Source organism: Mixophyes fleayi, chromosome 1 (genome assembly GCF_038048845.1).
Source record: "Mixophyes fleayi isolate aMixFle1 chromosome 1, aMixFle1.hap1, whole genome shotgun sequence".
NCBI lineage: Eukaryota > Metazoa > Chordata > Amphibia > Anura > Limnodynastidae > Mixophyes > Mixophyes fleayi.
In genome coordinates, this window is record NC_134402.1 from 265872594 (window position 1) to 265894373 (window position 21780).

The 21780-nt window shown below is 40.6% G+C and overlaps 1 protein-coding gene across 3 annotated transcripts in view; it reads left to right on the forward strand.

The window, feature by feature from the left end:
* The window catches only part of SLC24A2 (solute carrier family 24 member 2), a 155552-nt gene that overhangs the window by 61558 nt on the left and 72214 nt on the right, over window positions 1-21780 (forward strand). For all 3 annotated transcript variants that reach the window (XM_075210628.1, XM_075210645.1, XM_075210636.1), the window contains 3 exons: window positions 3539-3661; window positions 12715-12747; window positions 14509-14617. In XM_075210628.1, the coding sequence (XP_075066729.1) occupies window positions 3539-3661; window positions 12715-12747; window positions 14509-14617 (265 nt within the window). The remainder of the gene's footprint in view (window positions 1-3538; window positions 3662-12714; window positions 12748-14508; window positions 14618-21780) is intronic.

Consider the following 21780-nt stretch of genomic DNA (forward strand, 5'->3'; position numbering starts at 1 on the left):
CTTCGCCTGAGCTGCTCACCAGCTGTGGAATGATCTTCCATGCACCACCAGGTTAGCCTCCACTCCCAAGGTTTCAAGGGTGCCCTTAAGACACATTTCTTTATGCAAGTCTATCAGACTTCCGATTAACGCTGATGTCTCAGCTTTCACCCCCACTCCCCCAATCAATACCATTCTATTTGTGTATTTCCCCTTCATTTAGGATGTAAGCTCTCATGAACGGGATCTTCTTTCCTTGTGTTCACCTTCTACTATTCCATAACCCTCTGTAACACTTGGCCTGCTTCTCTAGCCCAGTTTTCTTGATCTCAGGCCTACTTCACATTAGTCATTACTATCACTCTCACTCACAAACCCGTAAATAATTTGATCTGCATTACCATGTTATCTGTATATTATTAATTTACTCAATATGTCTGGTCTTTGTATTTTGTTTTCATGTATCATGTAATATGTTATGGATCATGCATTCTGTATGTGTCAGGTACATCGCTGTGGACCTTTTGTGGGGCCTTATAAAGAAATACTAATAATAATATTATCAATATTTAAAGTGTCATAATCTTTAATATAAACAAATAAAACAATTTCAAGGATTTGAAGGATTTTGAAATTGATTGACAACAGGTGAAGTGTTTTAGGTTTGCTGGATTTCTACAGTGTTCTGAATCAGAAATGCAATGATCTTTAAACTACTGTGTATTTAATTGGCATAATATATCTCCTGCTTTAGGCTGATGCATTTTCATTATAAATTGCATGTCTAAACTATATGTTAAAAAGCATATGTGTTTGATATGCAGTTCACCTACTGTATTTACCACAGCTGATATTTGATGCATGTCTTTCTGTATGCCTCCGGACTGTTAGTGGCTCAGAATTTTTCTGACTCTTTTCAACATCCCATTAATTGCAGGAGGGATTCCTGTAGGTGCATTACATGCAGAAACCCAATTGAGATGACTGGAGTTTTGAAATATATGATATAAAATGTCCTCTAAAAACACAAGACAGATGAATAGTAAAAGAGTGATTGATTTGTCCTCAACATATTTAACTATCTATTCTAGGTATATGGATTAAATATCACATGGAAGGATACATATTTATTTGAGACTTGTGGTCTTAAAACAATATTTAGTAATATACATTATAAGGAGGATCTTGCTGCTGTGAAAAAATCAATAGCATATATATATTGTCACATAATTATTTTGTTTTTGAACTCACTAGGGACTGTCATGGGTATTAGATTCGCTCCAAATTTTGCAAAGTTTTACATTGACCATTTCGAGCAGCAGTAAATCTGGAATAGCCCATTTGGGGTGAATTTAGTGTACTATGGAATATATATTGATTACTTATTTTCAATATAGGATGGGATTCATTTTTTATTAAACAGTTTCTCACATATTTTAATCACAGTCAATATAATTTAAGGTTTTTTAGCACCTATCAACCTAATCCGAAAAGTTTCTAGATATTGCTCTCTCAGTCATAGGGGACCAGATTGTTACTGATACCCTTTAAATGCAGGTCCACAATTTTCTGCATTATGAGAGTAGTCATCATACAGCATTGAAAAACAATATTCCAAAGTTAAAATTATTGAAAATTAGGAGAAACTGCTAGACGAAATAAGCTTTTATAAGATATGCTAATACTATACTTGATGCCTTTGTGAAAAAAAGCTACCCCAAGGTTTTAATCCTTTTTGAAGTGGAAAAGTTAAGAATGGATTTTCTTGTAATAATAAGTAAAAAAGAACAAGAGGAAACTTTTGATAATTTGGTGTCATGTGTGACTAAGTTTAATTCATGTTCATACAAGATTAAATAGATAGTAAATTGAATTTCTTCTTGATCAAACTGGATAATATTTAGAAGTCTTTTATTTTGTAGAATTTCTTTCTGTGTTTCTTTATTAAATGTTTAAATATTCATCTGTCCACTTAATCCTAGTATTCGATCCACCCTTTACCATGGTCTTTTTCATACAATACACGTGCGCCCAGGGAGTTTATTTACTATACATCTGACTAAGGGTTGAGCTATCCCTTTTTTCCCTAACTCCTAGTGGCTGCAATTTATAGACCCCATCACTTCTTAGGGAGCGCTGAACTATAACCTCTACTACAATTATTTCTTCTGCATTGTAGTTTTATCTAAAGAGTTTACTGTTGGCTATTAAGAAGCACTGATGTCTGATTGGTTCAATTTGTTTTATAAGTTACCTGGTGGTTTTTCTCATATACCTCTGAATAAACCACCACATAACATGGTGAAACTTGCCAGGTAATTTTATACATTTACTCCACAGAGAGTCATCTTACTCTAATTGATATATATATAATATATATATATATATATATATATATATATATATATATATATATATATATATATACACACATCTATCTATCTATCTATCTATCTATATATATATATATATATATATATATATATATATATCTTATCTGGTTTGCTGCAATAGTTTTTCAGCACAATTTTGACTCGGTGCGGTTGCCATTCAGAAATTCAAAGCAGCCTTTGATCAAATTTGGCGCAGGATAACAGTCAGCATTTATGTGTGAATAGGAGCCCACACTGCGACGGGCTCCCGTGCAGTAATGAGTGGTGGAGTCATGTAGTGCATAAAAGATTTTCTTCAAGACTATATTCCACATAGGAATGTCGTTATCTTACAGCATAACATGTGTTTTGGATTCTGCATGTAAAAGAACATCTCTGTACACTTGACATTTATATGTAACTGCTGGAGGGCTCTGAGAGACTCATTTAGTAATATAGCATGATCACTACACCAGTTAATAATAAAGTTTATCACTTGTGAGATTTTTTTCAGACTTTTTTTAATACACAGATTTATTTTGAATGGTAAGCCAGTATTGCTAATTATTTTGTAATTTATTATGAGTCACTATCAATGTTTTCAGTTTTTTATAAGATTGGGTTTTCTTTGCCTTAGTGAAAACGAGCCCCATGCTTGACAGCAAGGGCTCCTCTCCCACTTATGCAGGAGGATAATAACTATGGGGCCCCCTGCTAGAGTGTAAACCAGGCTGTTCAGCATGGTTCTGGGGCATCTATGGGCAGCCTCCCATCCCAGTTTACTATACAGATATAGGCATTTAACATGTTGGAACAAACTGTTTAATTAAACCATTGAAATTACCTAATTTTTTTCATTATTGAAGTTTTGGATGTTTTAAACATTTCAATGATTTTACAGTTTAATATATTTTACATCAATGTTTCCTGTTCCCTTAATAAACAAAATAGGGATTTGGCCAATTGTCTGGTTAGTGTAGGGAATTTCCTTAGTCACTAACCTTCTGCCAAACCCATTTAAGCCTTGTGCCTTATCTTTCTATTTATTATTCTATACTTCTTTTGTACATTAAGTTTACCACTAAAATGCGCCAAACATTTGCACTAACTTTAATGAACTTGAAAGGGAATAATACTAAAGTGAATGATTATCCTTTTACAGCTATTTCTTCAATGTATAATTACAGGAGCAAAGAGAGCAACCGAACATCCTTGTCCTTCAAGAAGAACCAAGGACTCCACAAGAACACGAGGGAGTAGCAATGGACATTCGACATGGAGATGTGAATGAAACTGCAGGTTTAAATGAGGTATGAGATTGTATGTGGTTATGCAAACATGCAGATTGTCAAAATGTAATATATATGTCCGTTCTTCAAAATAGGTTTTCTTTACAAAGGGGAAAATGAATTTGTATTTTTAGTGGTAATCATTCATTAGTGGTAATCATTTTAACCATCCTTAAGTTATTATTATACCTTCTGCATTTGAGTTGGTGGCTGATTGGTGCTATTTGTTTTATAAGCAACTTCATAGTGGTAGCCTCTGTCTGTGTGTATTACCCAATATTATTTTATTATTATGTCTGTTCCTAATTGTAAAGTGCTATGTCATATGCTGGCACTATATAAATAAATGTTGATGATGAATGTTAATGATTTTTTACCATACTCAACCTTCCATATATTTAAGTAAAAATTTTAGTTTATTCTTGTGTATTGGCAAGGGCAGAAAGCGCATCCCCAGGCCCTATAGCAAAATTTGGGTAGGAGTCTGGCGATTCTGCTCTAGCCTCTTCTGAGCATGCACCAGTTACAATTCCACAACTCTTCTTTTTGGATTAGTTTTTGTGTATTTGATAAATTGAAATGACACATGAAGGCTTTAGTACTTTTATACATGACAATAGAATAAAAAAGAAAGGGTTCCTTAGAGCACCTCACTTATGATTGCAGCTTAAAACTCTTTGAACTTCAACTATACAATTGATGAATAAATATATTTTAAAAAATTCAAGAACATGTAGAAAGAGTATCAAGATTTCAAGAGATTTCAAGAAAGAGTAAAAAACTTACAAGGCCAAAACTTGTGAATTACTCATCGTAAAGTGTGATTCTGTGAACCGCAGACGTGCGCTGCCTTGTGGGGATATTCACTGTGAAATGTGGTTCACAGATTTACACTTTATGATGAGTTTATGATAAGTTTTCTCACAAAGGGGAAGTCACACTGTAAAAGAATAAAAATAACAAAAAGAATCACAGACTATATATTTTGAATGTTTATTACATATGTATATTCATTCATACAATATTACACTATTGTGTTTGAATAATTTTGTTTTTCATGTTTAGATCACACTATTGAGCATCCTATTGGGGAACACCTGGTCAAGAGATTAAATAAGTTTTAGTTATTTATATATTTCTAAATGATATATGGGAGATTGATAGTGCTCTAATCTTTACATATTCTTGATGTTTTTATATACTTTTATACATGTAAACCAAATCATTGAATAGAACTAATTTGTTATTTATTTATTTTTAAAAAAAAGATATAATAAAGATGAAATTATAATATTATCGCACCAAATAATCTAATCTTAGCATTAATGAGTAATAGTTACATATGAGCTGTATTGATACCTAAAAGCAGTCTTTATTTGGACATCTTAAAAGCTTAATTGGCCTTAAGGATTGCTATTCTTACAAGCCCTTTTGAGCCTGTCAAAGCCGCTGGCATGTGCTATTCATATAAGGGATCTCCCTTAAGAAAAATGCATGGTGCTTGATTGCTGATCTCTCGTTTAATACGATGAATGCATAATTTGCTGCATAGCTGAGGTATAGAATAAATACATTATGTTAGTCTCCATCTCTACAGAGTGCACATTTCTATTCCCTGTGTTTTGTTTACTGCACTGCATGCCAGTAATATCTTAGTTCACCTGCTGAAACCTTTTCACATTGTAAGTACTTGGCATATAGTGCCTCACAGCACTGGGGTCTTGAGTTCGATTCCCGACCATGGCCTTATCTGTGAGGAGTTTGTATGTTCTCCCCGTGTTTGCGTGGGTTTCCTCCGAGTGCTCCGGTTTCCTCCCACACTCCAAAAACATACTGGTAGGTTAATTGGCTGCTAATAAATTGCCCTCAGTCTCTCTCGGTCTGTGTGTCTGTATGTTAGGGGATTTAGATTGTAAGCGCCAATGGGGCAGGGACTGATGTGAATGAGTTCTCTACAGCGCTATATCAATAAATAGATGATGATGATGACGATATAGTGATAATGCAGCCACTATGCTATCTAAGCACTTCCTAGCTGAGCTTATATGGGAGTTAATTTCTACTGATTGTAGGCTAAACCAATTCAACCAAGAGTTTGGCAGCAACGTGCAAGGACACCACATTATATTGCCAATATCTCCAATTTCATTTGTAGCATGATTGTATTTTTGCAGGTGAATTGACCCCATTCACAGGTGTGTGGCCATGAGATCAAACATATGTCAGAATTAGTGTATTCAGGAACTCTTTGTTGGTCACATTCCCTCTTCTCTTACTTCGCTTAGAGTTGAGTTGCTGAATAGTTAAGTACATCTAACAATTAAAATACTGTTATGGAGAGGGGGTCATAAAAAATTAGGAGAGTGAACACTATTAGAGATGTGTGTGTATATATATATATATATATATATATATATATATATATATATATATATATATTTATACTACCATGTGTATATATATATAGTACCATATATCAAAATTGTAATTAATGTTAACCAGATCCACCCTATCAGCTAGACTGGAAAACTCCACATTTGGGGATTACAGTAACAGTTGATTTTAGTAAACTATTCTTAGGGTAGTGTTGCATCAGGGATCTTTCTACAGCCATTATTTAAGTTGTAATCATAGCTGAAAATCACTGTAAATATCTTTCCAGAAATATCATTAAATGTTACTGGAGGATGTCACACCATAGCATTTTCTGTAGCTATTCGCTGTCAGTTGCTGCTGACAGAGATTTAGTCCAGCCGATTAAACACTACTGGAAAATGTAGCTTTATTGAAATCAATGCTGAAATCTAAATCTGACAATTACCTGACACACACAAAGCTTTTTCATTGCTGTTAAGCAGTGGCTTCTAGGGGTATTTTTCTCTACAAATCAAACCGTAAAGCTCAATATTAAGGTGCTGATTCAATCCAGTGCAATGAGTGGAACACATTAAGCTCATACTAAAATAACACAACTTCACATATAGCTCCTAAAGTTTTTCCCAATTAATTGGAAGTGGCTGCTCACTGGTCCTCACATGAAAACTGTAGGGTTTGGCAAGCAGATATGTTTGTGTAGCACTGATTCCCCATGCATTTTTTGCCTAATCTATTGAGGAACTGTGGGGAAGGGCCCTGCAGCTGCTGTGCCCAAGAAAAGGGTGAAGAAAGAAGAGACTGCCAGCTACTCACCGGTCCTGCGTTCCAGCGGTGAGTACTTCTATTCTTCCCTCCCCTGCTGGGCAATAGGCGGCCGGATCCTGGCTCACCTCCGGCCGTTTAAACTGTTGGCACTGCGGTGAGCCAATCAGGGCTCGCACCGCCGCCGAGTGACATTGATCCGCCAACATCTATATACGCCATCTTCAGTCCAGTTTGCTGGCAGAGGAGAAGGAAGAGGACTACATGGGACATCCATCAACGGAGACACCGGAGTCGCCGGCGGAAGTGGCAGGGAGCCCTTCAAGGGCTGGGAGCTACCCTGCCACGTGAAGATGACGCGGCAAGAGACGGAGCCCGCGAGGGAATCGGTGGTGGGAAGCCCTTGTAAGGGCTAAGAGCATCCCCACCAAGAAGACAGCGGGGACACAAGTGCCGAAGAAGAGAAAAGGCACCGTTTTGGAGGGACTGGAAGACCCGTAGACGGTGCGGCAAGCAGAGTTACCTGCGCGGAGCAGGTGACTATAAAAAGCCTCAGTTAATTCAGGCACAAGGCCCGGGGGCAATTCAGGCATTATGCCTGTGGTGCAGATAGGGGACACAAGGCCCGGCCGCAGATAGGACTAAGTAGGGTCATTTTTGGTCATAAGGCCCCATAGTTAGAGTAGTGGGGCACAAGGCCCCATAGTTAGAAACAGGTGGGGGACACAAGGCCCCCTAGTTAGAGACAGGGGGGCACAAGGCCCCATAGGTAGAGAGGGTGGGGCACAAGACCCCAGTAGTAGCATTTGGGCACAAAGCCCAAAAGGAAGTTGTAGCCGGGCACAAGGCCCTTGAGTGGCAGCAGGGTGCAAGGCCCTTGATGCAAGCAGGGCACGAGGGCCTTGGTTTAGGCAGGGCATGAGGCCCCTAGACTAGTCTGGGCTTTAGGCAATAGTTAGGAATGGCAGCAGGCCCTGGAGTTTAGCTGGGTGCAAGGTGAGCACCTGAGGTGTTGGGGAAGGGATTGTTCTGTATGGCTTGGTCTGCCTTGTTTTACAGACATTGGTTGTCAGTCAAGGTCTTCGGAAGACCGCTGCGAGTGAGAACCCCTGAAGCCGCAGGGATAGAGGGAGTCACCGTCGTAGACCCGCTTCTGTGAGTATAGCCCGACGAGGGCTGTTCCCGTGGTATACTCACCTTGTGGCCTCTTCCGTATTTTTTCCCTTTCCCTGATAGTAAAACAAGTGCCCGGCACACGAGAACAAGGGCCCTTTTCTCCTGCTGTGTTTTGGGCGTTCGGACATCTCCTCTCCCCACCTTTTCACAGAACTATCAGCTATTGTGGATCTACATGTTCCAGCATGCTCTAGCAGCCTTATGCAGTCATGCCAGTGCAGCCTATCCTGGTTCTTATCCTACTTAAAAACAAAACGCATTTTCAGTGTTCTTTGTTCTAGGTCCACCTCCTATCTGCTTCCTTTGTTCTTTTGTCAGTTGGAGTACAGCACGCCTCAGTCCTAGGCCCTTTGCTCTTCTCTATACTACTTTTCTTGGAAAATTTATAAGCTGTTTGAATTTCAGTATCATCTCTATGTGGATGGTAACCAAATGTATCTATCTTCTCCGGATCTGTCCTGTCACCATCTGTGTTGGACTGCATAACTGAATGTCTCTCTGCCAGTTCAGTTTGGATGTTCTCTGACCATTTCTTACTCAATTATACAAAAACTGAGCTAATAATATTTCCACCAACCAGCAGAAACTACATACTTGCCCTCTCTATTTCTTTAAACAACACAACAATTAACACTACCACTCAGGCTCGCTTCCTAGGTTTTATCCATGATTCAGAACTGTTCTTTGTTCCCTACATGCAATCTATATCTAAATCTTGTTACATATAGCTAAGAAACATTTCCAGAATGCCCATGTATCTTACACAAGACCCTGCAAAAAACTTAGTTCAAATTAGTTAAACTCATTTTTCTCCCCACTGTGACATCTTAGCCCAGTGCCACCCTCCCAGCCCATTATCAGCATGGAGAAACAGCTGTTGTCCCTTCATGTCAGCAGTTATTGCATAGTCAGGGAATAATAATGAATAAAGTTTCTGAAATAGTGACTTTATGTCACTCATTCAGTGTTTTAGACACCCCTTAAACCCTGGTGCCCTAGACGACCCCTTAGGTTCCTTTAGCAAATGCCATGTGCTCCCTTTCAGTCTCTTTCAGTCCCTACATTGGTTGTCCATATTTTACATAATCCAATATACAATACTTTATTTTTATTATCTTTTATTTATAGGGTACCACAAAGTACTGCCATGTTGTACTTGGCAGTAGTACAACAAGGCAGACATAGTTCACATAAACAAGTTCACAAAAATATACTGAAAAGCATGGGTAACTGTCATGATCAGCACTCACATGAGCCTGCGTAATGTGTGTGTGACAAAGGGTCAATCAAAAACAATCATCTGGCCTGTCTAAAATGATTAAATCCTTCCCTATCTATGCCACACACTAGTTGTGCCGTACCAATTATGCCACCACCAAGGTTTTTTATGAAGAGCTGACACTCTTATTTAGGAAGCCTTAGGTTCTCCCTTAAAACTAATCTAGCACAGTTTACTTTATTCAGAGTTACCATAAACCACAATGTTCTCTCCTGTTTCAACTATGTAGCGCTTTGACCAAACTGTTGCGTGGATTCATAAGAACACAGAGACTTGAACTTATTAAGCATAATTTAATATGCAAAATACATCCACAATGCTTAAAATAAAACAATTAATCAAATGACATACAAAGGTATAATGCAAAGGATTCTTGTAAAATAAAAAGGAAAAACACAGAATTGATAACTACCATATAATCAATTCTGGTGCTGGGAGAAGCAGGAAAATGGGACACTCTTCAATATCAGATTGACTCCCAAAAGTGAACGCATCCTTAGGGGGGTATTCGATTGACAGCGGAATCGCCGAAAATCCCGCGCTCTAAAAATATTACTGTTAATACGGTAATATCTCGCTGGATTTCAGCTCGCGGCTCCCTGAGCTGCGAGCTGAAATCCAGCGAGTGAATTACCGTATTAACGGTATTTACACGCAGGATTACTGTATTAACGGTCAATTGAATACCCCCCTTAGAGTCACAGGCAGCTTTAACCATGCTGCAGGGCCTCAGCCCCCTTCCTGTGATATCAGAACGGAAAAGTCTGTGTAAATGCAAATCTGGGTTTTATGACTCTGTTGAAGAAACGCCTTCTAAGTCAGGTTTTCGTTGCCCTGTCCTAACTTTTCATCATTCGTTGCCCTGTCCTAACGTTTGCTTACAAACATGATTTTACCTCCACACAACAGGTCATAAGTTCCCCTTCAGCTGCATACTACACATGCCTCCTGTAAGTATGATATTGGAGAAAATAAGTTTTTCTGTCCTAAAAGAGATATTCAAAGGCTTTCACTTTTGCAACCTGCCATAAATTGCAAGGTGCACATATGTAGCCATGGCTCTGAGTTCTTATCTACAAATACCCCCTGGGAGGAGTTTAACATAATCAAAGAGCACACATTGATTTCATTTCAGTTTGAAAGAATTAACCCCTGGTTCCATCTGAGCTATATCAAACTAATACTAGGAATTCATTCACAAACACATACAGTGATTATGTGGTCAGATGGAGGGGGATAGGGATATTGGAGGTGCAGAAAGGGGCTCATTAGAAGAGATATCCAGTTTGATGGATTCTGTTTTGGAGGTGAAGAAGGTGTCAAAGTCAAAGGTAATGAGGGAGGGTGGGAGAGAAATGGGGGTAGGGCAGAGGTTGATGGTGGAAAAGAGGCACATGGTTCGAGAATTGGGAGGTAATGAGAGACTTAACGAAGGATTGTTATGGGAGGGACATAACAGAATTATTGATGAAGATGATGAATGAAGGAAGTCAGCGAGAGTAAGTCTTCCTCTACTGGCGTTGGCAGTGCGAGTTAGTTTTGAGTGCTATTGTTAGCTATTGCTATTTGTATCACTGGGGGCTCACCAAAGTAATCGCGACAGCAGGGTCAGGGGGACAGTTGATAGAATGGTTGTACAAGGTGTAAGAGTAGTCTTGCCAGGCTAAGGTATTAATAGGAGAGAGAAGTGTTTCAATCTAGGATGAGAAGGTAGGTCAAAGGTGATGAGAATATGTTTGATGCTTCTACTAACAGACCATTAACAAAACTAACCAACATTCAACTCTTCACTTTTGTCAAAATATCTCCCAAATTAACCTCTCCGTACTGCCCACAGTTATGTGTCTCTCACCCACACCATTAACTGATCTCATTCCTGGACTTTTTTTCAGGCTGCACCCACTCTGTAGAGTTCTTGTACAACAAGGCTTTCACCTAGCCTCCAAATCTGCAAGCACTCTCTGAAATTCACCTCATCTTCACAATAACCAAATTAGAGAATCACCCTCCTGAACTCACTATTGTGCCCATTATCACGCCTCTACTTAGTTCACCAAATATACATTTATTCTATACTCAAACAAATCTCTGACCCCCAAAATAATATTTCTAAGCACTTTTTCCCATTGCAATCTTGCTGTACTATTATGCACTAGGTAGTACTTATCCTCACGTATTAAACTCCTCTGTTCATCGATTGTAAACTTGTGAGCAGGACCCTATTATATCTTTGTCTGTCTGCTAATATCCAGTTTTGTTTTATTGTGCTTATTCCAATTGTAAAACACTGTGGCGCTACATACATAATTGTTAATAAAATAATTAATATAATAGTGCACTGGATAAGAGTTACTTTTACTCTACTGAGAATGCATGGGATCCTGGCCCATGCATTGGACAAGTTTAAGCTTCCAGTTCTACTGCTATTGAAATGTCAAATAAATGGTTTTCTTTAACAATTAAAAAACAACAACTTTTATATATAAAAATGTAGTGACAAATAAAACATATGCATTATATTGTATCCACAGTTCACTCCTTCTTCCACCTAGAAACTGGTATTTATTTTCTAGGGAGTAGAGAAATAGTCATATTTATTTTTTATAAGATCTGCACTGAAAAAATAATTTATTGAATTATTATTTTTTTGTGCTCTCTTCTGTTAACGCTATAAGAGTACCCCTGCAATACCTGATAAATAGGCTTCCCCATGCAAGTGGTGAACCTTCCCCGCTGAAAAACAGTGATAGTTAACCTTGCTAGAGAGAGTGGCAACCCATTTAATATATAGGACACAGCTAATAAGACCCGTCGCTAGTAAAGACACCAGTTTCTTCAGCAATAGGGCTTTTGTGGCATAGTGGTTAGTATTGCTGCCTCACAGCTCTAGAATCCTGAAATCATTGATCATGAATACAACCAATCCAAATATATACTGGTAGGTTAATTTAATTCTGACAAAACGCTACCTGGTGTGTGTGTGTATGTGATAGGGAGTTTAGAATGTAAGCTCCAATGGGCAAGGGACTGGTGTGAATGTACATCGCTGTGTAATATGAATGGTGGTATATAAACAGGGGAGGGCTGGCAAAATATGGCCCGGGGGGCAAGACTCGACTCAACAGCCTATTAGGAACATTTTAAAGGAAAGAAAATGCAGGTGGCCGAGTGACCCAGCCCAAGTAAGCCCACTATGAGACCGGCCCGGTGGGCAGATGCCCCCTGCCCCTGTAATATAAATAATAATTTTCACCACTTGGTAAATCGTCTCCTTAAGTAGATTACAGCTTGGCATTAGGAAGAAGTCCTAACCTATTTGCTTGGAATCTGGGGCAACATATATATTTTTATCAATAACATGGTTCTTTTTATATAGCGAAAGAAGGAAGGAGGATTCAGTAGAAGTCAACATGCATATGTTTATCTAAATATATAACATTAAATATCCATTTCTCATTCATATTTTTTTCTCTTTATGCAGACTTGGACTGAGAACAATTCTTTCCCAAATAAGGTTAGTATATAATGTTGCCTAGTAACTAAAATATGCATGCTTTATCAACTAATGCAACATATAAATATTTGTCATTTTTTGGGGTACATAATACAAAAAAGGTTCAGAAATCCTATCAGGATATAAGCATAGTTTAAATACCCAACCCCATTCCTCTACCCTCCCAAATCCATATACATTTTGATGAAAGACACAGTTGGAACTGTCCACTGTGAAAAGAAACCCACAATTGCTCCTATAGAATTGTTTCACTGTGGTTCTTGATCTTTCCAATATATCACTAACTACTCAGCTTTTTGCATTACTCCAATTGCAAGTGCAAATTATACACTCTGTGCCAGCTTTAAGCTGTTTATTTTATTAGAACGCTGGCTTTGTATACGTCTTTTATTTGTCCTCTAGTGATCCCCATGATCCGTAATTGGGAAATAATGACACACCATAAATATTTTTTTAGCAAATTTATGTGTTCTGATTCCTGAATCAGAAATGCAATGTTTCAATTTCAAAAAAATAGCATACAGTAAATGAAAGATGAATTGGATGAGTACTTTATTATGTAGAATAGTTTTGTTTAGAACAGCTATCCAGGGTTATTGTGGGAGAGTCTGCATTCTGTCTGTGGTTTGTTGATGTTATACAGTAATCGTAAATAAAGTCATTGAGAAAAAGTGAAGGTTGTGTTATTTATTTTCAAATGTGACCAGCAGCCCAGATTTCAAATATTTTGTCTTCTTTCCTACGCATGTTTTAGATTGGCACAGCGGTTAGCATTGCGTTGTTACTACACAATCTTTACTTTAAACGGATTTTTAAAAAATCATTATTATTATTATTATTATTATTATTATTATTATTTTCATTGATTTTATAGGAAGTTATTTTGGTAAAATTAAGCTGCAATTAAATGCTATGGTACACAGCATAAAAACAAAAATGCCCATTACCTGTGTTAAAGTGTCAGATTATGTCATGCACATGGTAGAAGTAACTATGAATGAGATGAGTATGTTCATTTAAAAAAGTAACAACGACCCTGGACTCTGCCTCTGACATATTTGTTGTAGTAGTTGTTCATTTTAAGACACAACCCTTTAATTAATGCACCTCAGTGCAGCAGAGAGGGGTCATTCTCCTGGGATGAATGTTTACTTTGATGAAGATAAATGTTTACTTTGTTTCATCTTCAATGCTTCCAGGAAGTCATCCTTCATCAGTTATATAAAGTAATTAGTTGAAAGATAGTTCCACAGAATACAAAATGTTTAGTTTTAGGTGGAATTAGGTAGGATACGTTGAGGCAGAAGACAGATTTCCTGCACTCTTTGTTCTCCCAGATGGTTGTATCAATTAGGTACCGGACACTGGTTCTCTTGAGTGGCTTTTTGATCTCAAACAGTGGGGTTGGAATATTCCCACTCCTGTGAATTTCCCATTTGATTTCCTTATTATAATTTAAACTAAGAATTCTTGTATTTTTCTACATGTATTTTATCCACATTTATAAATGTACTGGCTGTCTAATATTTAGGAAGATAAATTCCCTCACCAGCTCTGGCTGAGTGGACTAGAGAATTAGTAGAAGAAAATAAAACTAGCTATTTAGTCAAGTTGCAGATAAAGTAATTGCTGTTACAAATAAAGTGGGTGATTTCTAATGCAGTCAGTTTAGAAATGTGTAGGGCACTCAGGAATTAGGGCACTCTGTCAAAATGCTGCATTTTGTCCTGTTTTCTAAGTTTTTATCCCCTTTTCCAACAGACAAAGCCAAGATTACAGCGAGGCGGCAGCTCAGCGTCACTACATAACAGTCTTATGAGAAATAGTATCTTTCAGCTAATGATACACACCCTCGATCCTCTATCTGAAGGTAATTTTCCTTTCTCTAGGCTGTTTATGGCAACTTTTGCTGAGCTGTGTTTTTTGTGGAGCCTATAAATTATTCTCTACACATTTTTCTATATTTAAATTATATTGGTTTGTATGCTCAAAGTAATAAAACACATTGAAACCTCTTGGGCACTGATAATAGCACGTAAGGTCAAATCTGGTATCCATAATTGCCCATGGTCAACAGAAGAGCTGACACAAGGATGGCGAACTGCATATTCATTGCTGTTGACGCCCATCACACTGTAATTTAAGTTTGTTTGCATTTGGCTATTTTTGGAAAGCATAGAACCCTACATTTACTTTGTGGTCTTTGGACCTAAAGGTGTTTTTTAAAAAGGTAACATTATTTATGACATAGCAAAGACTGTAATTCGACAAAGAAAATCTTATTAAATATAAATATAAATGGTGATTTTAATTTTAAACTGCCTTGCGACTGAAAGAACACTTTTACATATGTTGTAATTAATAGAAACTTTATTTTGTGTCTTGTTCTAATAAAAAAGGAACACAAGATATTCTGCAAAATCATGTAACAAAATAGTTGCAGCTGTCACTGAGATACCTGTTACAGAGTGCTAAGCAATGTCTGACAGAGCATTATGAGCAGGGCCGGATTAAGGGAATGGAGGCCCCTGGGCTAAGGGGCCCTCCATTCCCCGCGAGGCCCCCAATGTGAGCCGTCCGCCGCCCCCACCCCCCGCGAGGACCCCCCCAAGCACTTACCTGTCAGTGCAGTCCTCCGTCCCGGCGCGCTGTAAGCTCCTTACTGAGGAGATCTCGCGAGAGTTCATGAACTCTCGCGAGATATCCTCAGTAAGCAGACTACAGCGCGCCGGGACGGAGGACTGCACTGATAGTACTCAGCAGCATCGATCGGGCCGGGGGCGCCCCCGCCCCCGACCGATCAATAATGCTGCTGAGGAGTTTGAAGGGCCCCCTGGATGCCCGAGGCCCCTGGGCTATAGCCCAGTTAGACCTCGGGTTAATCCGGCCCTGATTATGAGAGATGAGCTAAAGTAAACTCTTAGGGCATCTTACACCAGATGGATGTTGGGACATTATAAATTATAACGTTCAGGTGCTTATAAGAATCACTCGCTTTAACTGTCCCTGCTTACCTGCGGAGAAGAGAAGATAATGTCCTTTTATAACAGTGACAAAGATAAGTCTAAAGCCAGGCTCAAACTTAACTTTATTTTCATAAACATTTAATATACTGTAATTAGATGTATATAGGTTAAATAACAGGTTATTTAGTTTTTTATATATATGTGTTGAAGGCAGGAATGAACGTGGCAGGAAAGAATGATTGAAGGGTTGATCATAAAACATTTATATAGAAACATATACAAAGAACTAAAATATGTTGGAATAGATACATTTGACTTCAATCAATATATTAGAGTGATCAAGAGTTTTAGTCAGTACATAAACAGGAATACATAGAATATATTCTTGAGATGAGATTTTAGCATTCAAGATAATTAATGTGTAGGACAGATCAGTTAGAAATATGCCTGGTATATCAGATGATGCACAGTGCTCATTTGTAAGTATATGGATTTAACACTAACTTAGTAAATGCAACATTAGATACCACAGTATATGGGTGGGGCTAACCTTTCACTCATAGCATAAACTCAAACTCTTTTTTTTGTCAGTTTTCTTACAGATCTCCCAAAGATTCCATTGTTGCAATTTTAAATAATATCATAGTTTTTTTGAATTACACAGACCATTGTCGGTGAATATTAAATTCAGGTACATTCACCATTTATGGTAATGAGCATAGTTTGTTAAGAAAAAAGGAATGGTGTAAACCCTGCTGGATTTTTGAGCGTCGGTGATACGATTACCACTGGTTATGTAGACTAACAGATTGTGGCAGAGCCTTTAATGAATGCAGTATCTTAGTAAAAGAGATATTGATAGTAGAGGTAATGTACAAAGATCAAAACATCTGCTTCACTAATCCGCTTTCGGCTTTGGACCCACCATGTGCCTTGATTAGCAGAAGTGCATCTAGATTTCTATCTGAGAAAGTTGGAGTCCATTCTCCTTTACTACACTCTACAGTTAAAACAAAGGAAGGAAGTAGGTTGTGGAGGAGAACTTGATGGAGTCCAGACCCATATTCTGGGGCTACTTCAATTACTGATTAGCTATTGTTGTCCTGGCGCTCTACCACATACATCTATGATTCCCATTATGCTTCCATATTTGCTGTACAAGTTTGTTCCTTACCAGCACTCAATCCCCATCACCGACTGGAGGAAAATTGCAGAGGAAAGAATCTGGACTGGCCTGTTTCTGTAGTTCCATGGCCACAATGGCACAGGTTGTTTCCAATTGCTGCATATGCTCAGTGACTCATATGTCACTTGTACATTGGCCAAGTGTATCAGTGTGATCTAAGAGCATCTCGGGGTTTCCCTGTTCTGGCCAAAAAATAAGTGGAAGGGTGGTGCCAAACACAGGAGTATACAATGTTCAGAAGCATTCTTGGGCTACAAATCTCCATCTTGTTTAAGAGAGTATTAATGAAAAATTATTTTCAGCAATAAAAACAGGTCCCTTGAGGGGAGTGAATTCTCCAAGCAAGCTATGGTTAAAGTTAGTTCCCAATATTTGGGCTATCATTCTTTCCACAACAACCAAAACATAGAGTTTTGCAAAGAGGTGATAACTAAGGCATACTGTTCCACACTCATCATCTTCCATACAATCAAATAATCCATTACAACGAACTCCATTGACTCCCTGGTCACAGTAGGTATCACTGGCATAAGTGGAGCAGAACATTTCAATGTACATTTGTACGTTTGGGTAATAGTATTATCATACACATTGCCTTGTTTTTTCACTGTTTCACTGTTATTAGTTCAACTTTAATGAATACAAAACAGCTGAGATGCAAAACCATCTTTGGTGGTGCTGTGCACCTGGATTTGTACAGGTGCCTAAATGGCGTCTAGCGTATATTCATGTGTAATACCCACTACTGGGTACTGTGTGCAACCCCTAGCCCTGACTAGGTTGTTATGGGCAATAAAGAACCATATATTTTACCACTGTCTCCTCACTCCTCCTGAACAGTACTTTGTTACAGGAATCTCAGGGTTGTCACATTGAATAGCTGGGAGCAGTAGAACCACAGTCACTCACAGGTATTTCATCCTTGCTCATATCACCAGATCTGCAGGTAGGGCCGGACTGGGACTAAAAATCAGCCCTGGCATTTAAAGCACACAGGCCCACCTGTTGTGGGCTTCATGCACTATATTGTTGCACACTGATGCTGGCGCAGTGCACGTTGCTGGTGCAGTACAACATGATGTAGTATGAGTGTGTGTGTGTGGGGAGTATTTATTTCTCCTAATGAACCGCAAACTTACATTATTAGTACCCCAATTACTTCAATAAATACCATAACAATACATTATTTGTACCAAAATTACAGCAGTAAAAAACCCCTCACACACACTCATACTACATCAATACCCACCCACATTACAGCAACCAGCATTACCCCCCCTTCCCCACATTACAGCAACCAGCATCACTCCCACATTACAGCAACCGTCATCACCCCAGACATTACAGCAACCAGAATTACCCCCCCCCCACATTACAGCAACCTGCATCACTCCCACATTAAAGCAACCGTCGTCACCCCCCACATTACAGCAATACCCTCTCCTACTTATTAGCAATACAAAGCCCCAATCACACTACAACATTGCCATCACCATGCCACCCCATACTACAGCAATACTACCAATTATACAGGCGCCACTGTAGGAAACCAATGTTTTGCTATTTTCAAATCTCCACCAAAATAGCAACAACAGAATACTTGCACACATATAGGTAACAGGTACCCTTTTCACTCAATTAAATAGTAATGGCAGAATTTTCATGAATCATTCCACATGAAATAAAACTCTAACAAATATATCAGAAAAAACATAACTATTGAACGATCATTTGAACCCACCCGGCCGCACTAAAAGTATTTCCATCTACAGCAAAATGTCAGAGAAAAATATTTTTTTTTACTACAGTAAATGGATATGCGTCTTTTCTAGTCATTTTAAATAACACAGTGTATAAATTAAGGGGGGTAAAGGAGGTGGGTGAGAGATAATTGGATGTGATCCATCAGTTTGATTAGATAGGAAACATTTTGATTATTTACCTGGAGACGTCTACCCCCTTGACTCACAGGCAGGGTGACAAGAGGAATTTTGGGCCCCGGTACAGCAACTTCTTTGGGCTCCCGTCATATTCAACAATGAGAGACTTGCCTTTGGCAGAAGTTCATATTATGCCACACTGTAGTGCCCCCAGTTCATATTATGTCACATCGTAGTGCCCCCAGGTCATATGATGCCACATAACATTACCCTCAATTCATATTTGACCATGTAGTAGTGCCCATAAATCATATTATGGCATAGTAGTGCCCCCAAATCATATACCATACAGAAGTGCCCCCAAATCATATTATGCCACAATAGTGCCCACAAATCATATGCCACAATAGTGCCCACAAATTACATTATGCCATACAGTAGTGCCCCCAAATAACAGTATGACATACAGTAGTGCCCCCAAATAACAATATGCCATAGTAGTGCCCCAAATCAATAGTAGTGACCAGACAAAAACTCATTCACAAATAAAAATTGTTACAGCATATCAGATACTGAGAGTGTGAGTCCCAGGAGCAGCTTAATACCCCATTTACAATGCAAAGAAAAATAGATATATTGACACAATCACAGATAAAATGTATGACAAGAAGCATTTTTTTCCTCTTAATAAAGAATCTCTGTACAGATAAATATGCAAGAAACATAACAGCTCAATAATGAGCAATACATAGTGTTTTAAACATCGTTGGATACACAGTAGTGCCTCCAGTTCAAGAAAGGATGGTGAAAACACATTGGACACGAGAAAATATATGAACTTACCTGATTATGGCATCCTGTGTTTTGTTCTCCTACTGGGCACGCTGGGCGAGGAGGGATCAACAGCTGTCAGCTCACACAGCCAGTTGGGAGCAGGGACAGAGGACAGTGGTCGAAGTGGAAATTTAGAAGTGGAGGTATAGAAAATATACGTGAATGGAGTATGAAGGCTTGATTTTTTTTTTTAACACTTGTCCCCTCTGTGCATTCCCATTTTTCATTACTACTTGTGTTTTATGATGGCTGCATCCCTGATATTCCCATTCTTAATATGTCTCTCCCTTTACACTTTCTTTTAGCTATGCCCCTAAACCATCTCATCCTTTGTCCCTCTCACCCCTCTTCCTGCACCCCCTTCCCCCTGGCTCTCACCCCACCTTCCCCTGGCTCTCACCCCTCTTCCTGCACTCCCTTCCCCCCTGGTTCTGTCACCCCTCTTCCTGCACCCCCTTTCCCCCTGGCTCTGTCACCCCTCTTCCAGCACCCCTTTTCCCCCTGGCTCTCACCCCTCTTCCTGTACTCCCTTCCCCCCTGGCTCTGTCACCCCTCTTCCTGCACCCCCTTCCCCCCTGGCTCTCACCCCCCTCCTTCCCCCTGGCTCTCACCCCTCTTCCTGCACTCCCTTCCCCCCTGACTTTGTCACCCCTCTTCCAGCACCCCTTTTCCCCCTGGCTCTGTCACCCCTCTTCCAGCACCCCTTTTCACCCTGGCTCTATCACCCCTCTTCCAGCACGCCTTTTCCCCCTGGCTCTCACCCCTCTTCCTGCACTCCCTTCCCCCCTGGCTCTGTCACCCCTCTTCCTGCACCCCCTTTCCCCTTGGCTCTGTCACCCCTCTTCAAGCACCCCCTTTCCCCATGGCTCTCTCACCCCTCTTCCTGCACCCCCTTTCCCCCTGGCTCTCACCCCTCTTCCTGCACCTCCTTTTCCCCCTGGCTCACTGTCCTCTTCCTGCACTCCCTTCCTCCCTGGCTCTGTCACCCCTCTTCCTGCACTCCCTTCCCCCCTGGCTCTGTCACCCCTCTTCCTGCACCCCCTTTCCCCCTAGCTCTTTCACCCCTCTTCCAGCACCCTTTTCCCCCGGGCTCTGTCACCCCTCTTCCTGCACCCCCTTCTCCCTGGCTCTCACCCCCCCCCCTTCCCCCTGGCTTTCACCCCTCTTCCTGCACTCCCTTCCCCCCTGGCTCTCTCACCCCTCTTCCTGCACCCCTTTACCCCGGGCTCTATCACCCCTCTTCCAGCACCCCTTTTCCCCCTGGCTCTCACTCCTCTTCGTGCACCCCTTTTCCCCCAGGCTCTGTCACCCCTCTTCCAGTACCCCTTTCCCCCCTGGCTCTCACCCCTCTTCCTGCCCCCCTTTTCCCCCTGGATCTGTCACCCCTCTTCCTGCACCCCTTTTCCCCCGGGCTCTGTCACCCCTCTTCCAGCACCCCTTTTCCCCCTGGCTCTCACCCCTCTTCCTGCACCCCCTTTCCCCCTGGCTCTCTCACCACTCTTCCTGCACCCCCTTTTGCCCTGGCTCTCTCACCTCTCTTCCAGCACCCCCTTTCCCCCTGGCTCTCACCCCTCTTCCAGCACCCCCTTTCCCCATGGCTCTCTCACCCCTCTTCCTGCACCCCCTTTCCCCCTGGCTCACACCCCTCTTCCAGCACCCCCTTTCCCCTGGCTCTCTCACCCCTCTTCCTGCACCCCCTTTCCCCCTGGCTCTCTCACCTCTCTTCCAGCACCCCCTTTTCCCCTGGCTCTCACCCCTCTTCCAGCACCCCCTTTCCCCATGGCTCTCTCCCCCTCTTCCTGCACCTCCTTTCCCCCTGGCTCTCACCCCTCTTCCAGCACCCCCTTTCCTCCTGGCTCTCTCACCCCTCTTCCTGCACCCCCTTTTCCCCCTGGCTCTCTGTCCTCTTCCTGCACTCCCTTCCTCCCTGGCTCTGTCACCCCTCTTTCTGCACCCCCTTTCCCCCTAGCTCTGTCACCCCTCCTCCTGCACTCCTTCCACCCTGGCTCTCTCATACTCCTGACAACTCCCCCATCCGTCCCCCCCACGAAAATCGCAGCACCCCCCGCGACATCCCCCCACGAAAATCGTGGCACCCCGCGCGCTATCCCCTCCCCCATTCAGAAAAATAAAAATCTGCAAACTGTCCCCATTGCAGGGCACAGTG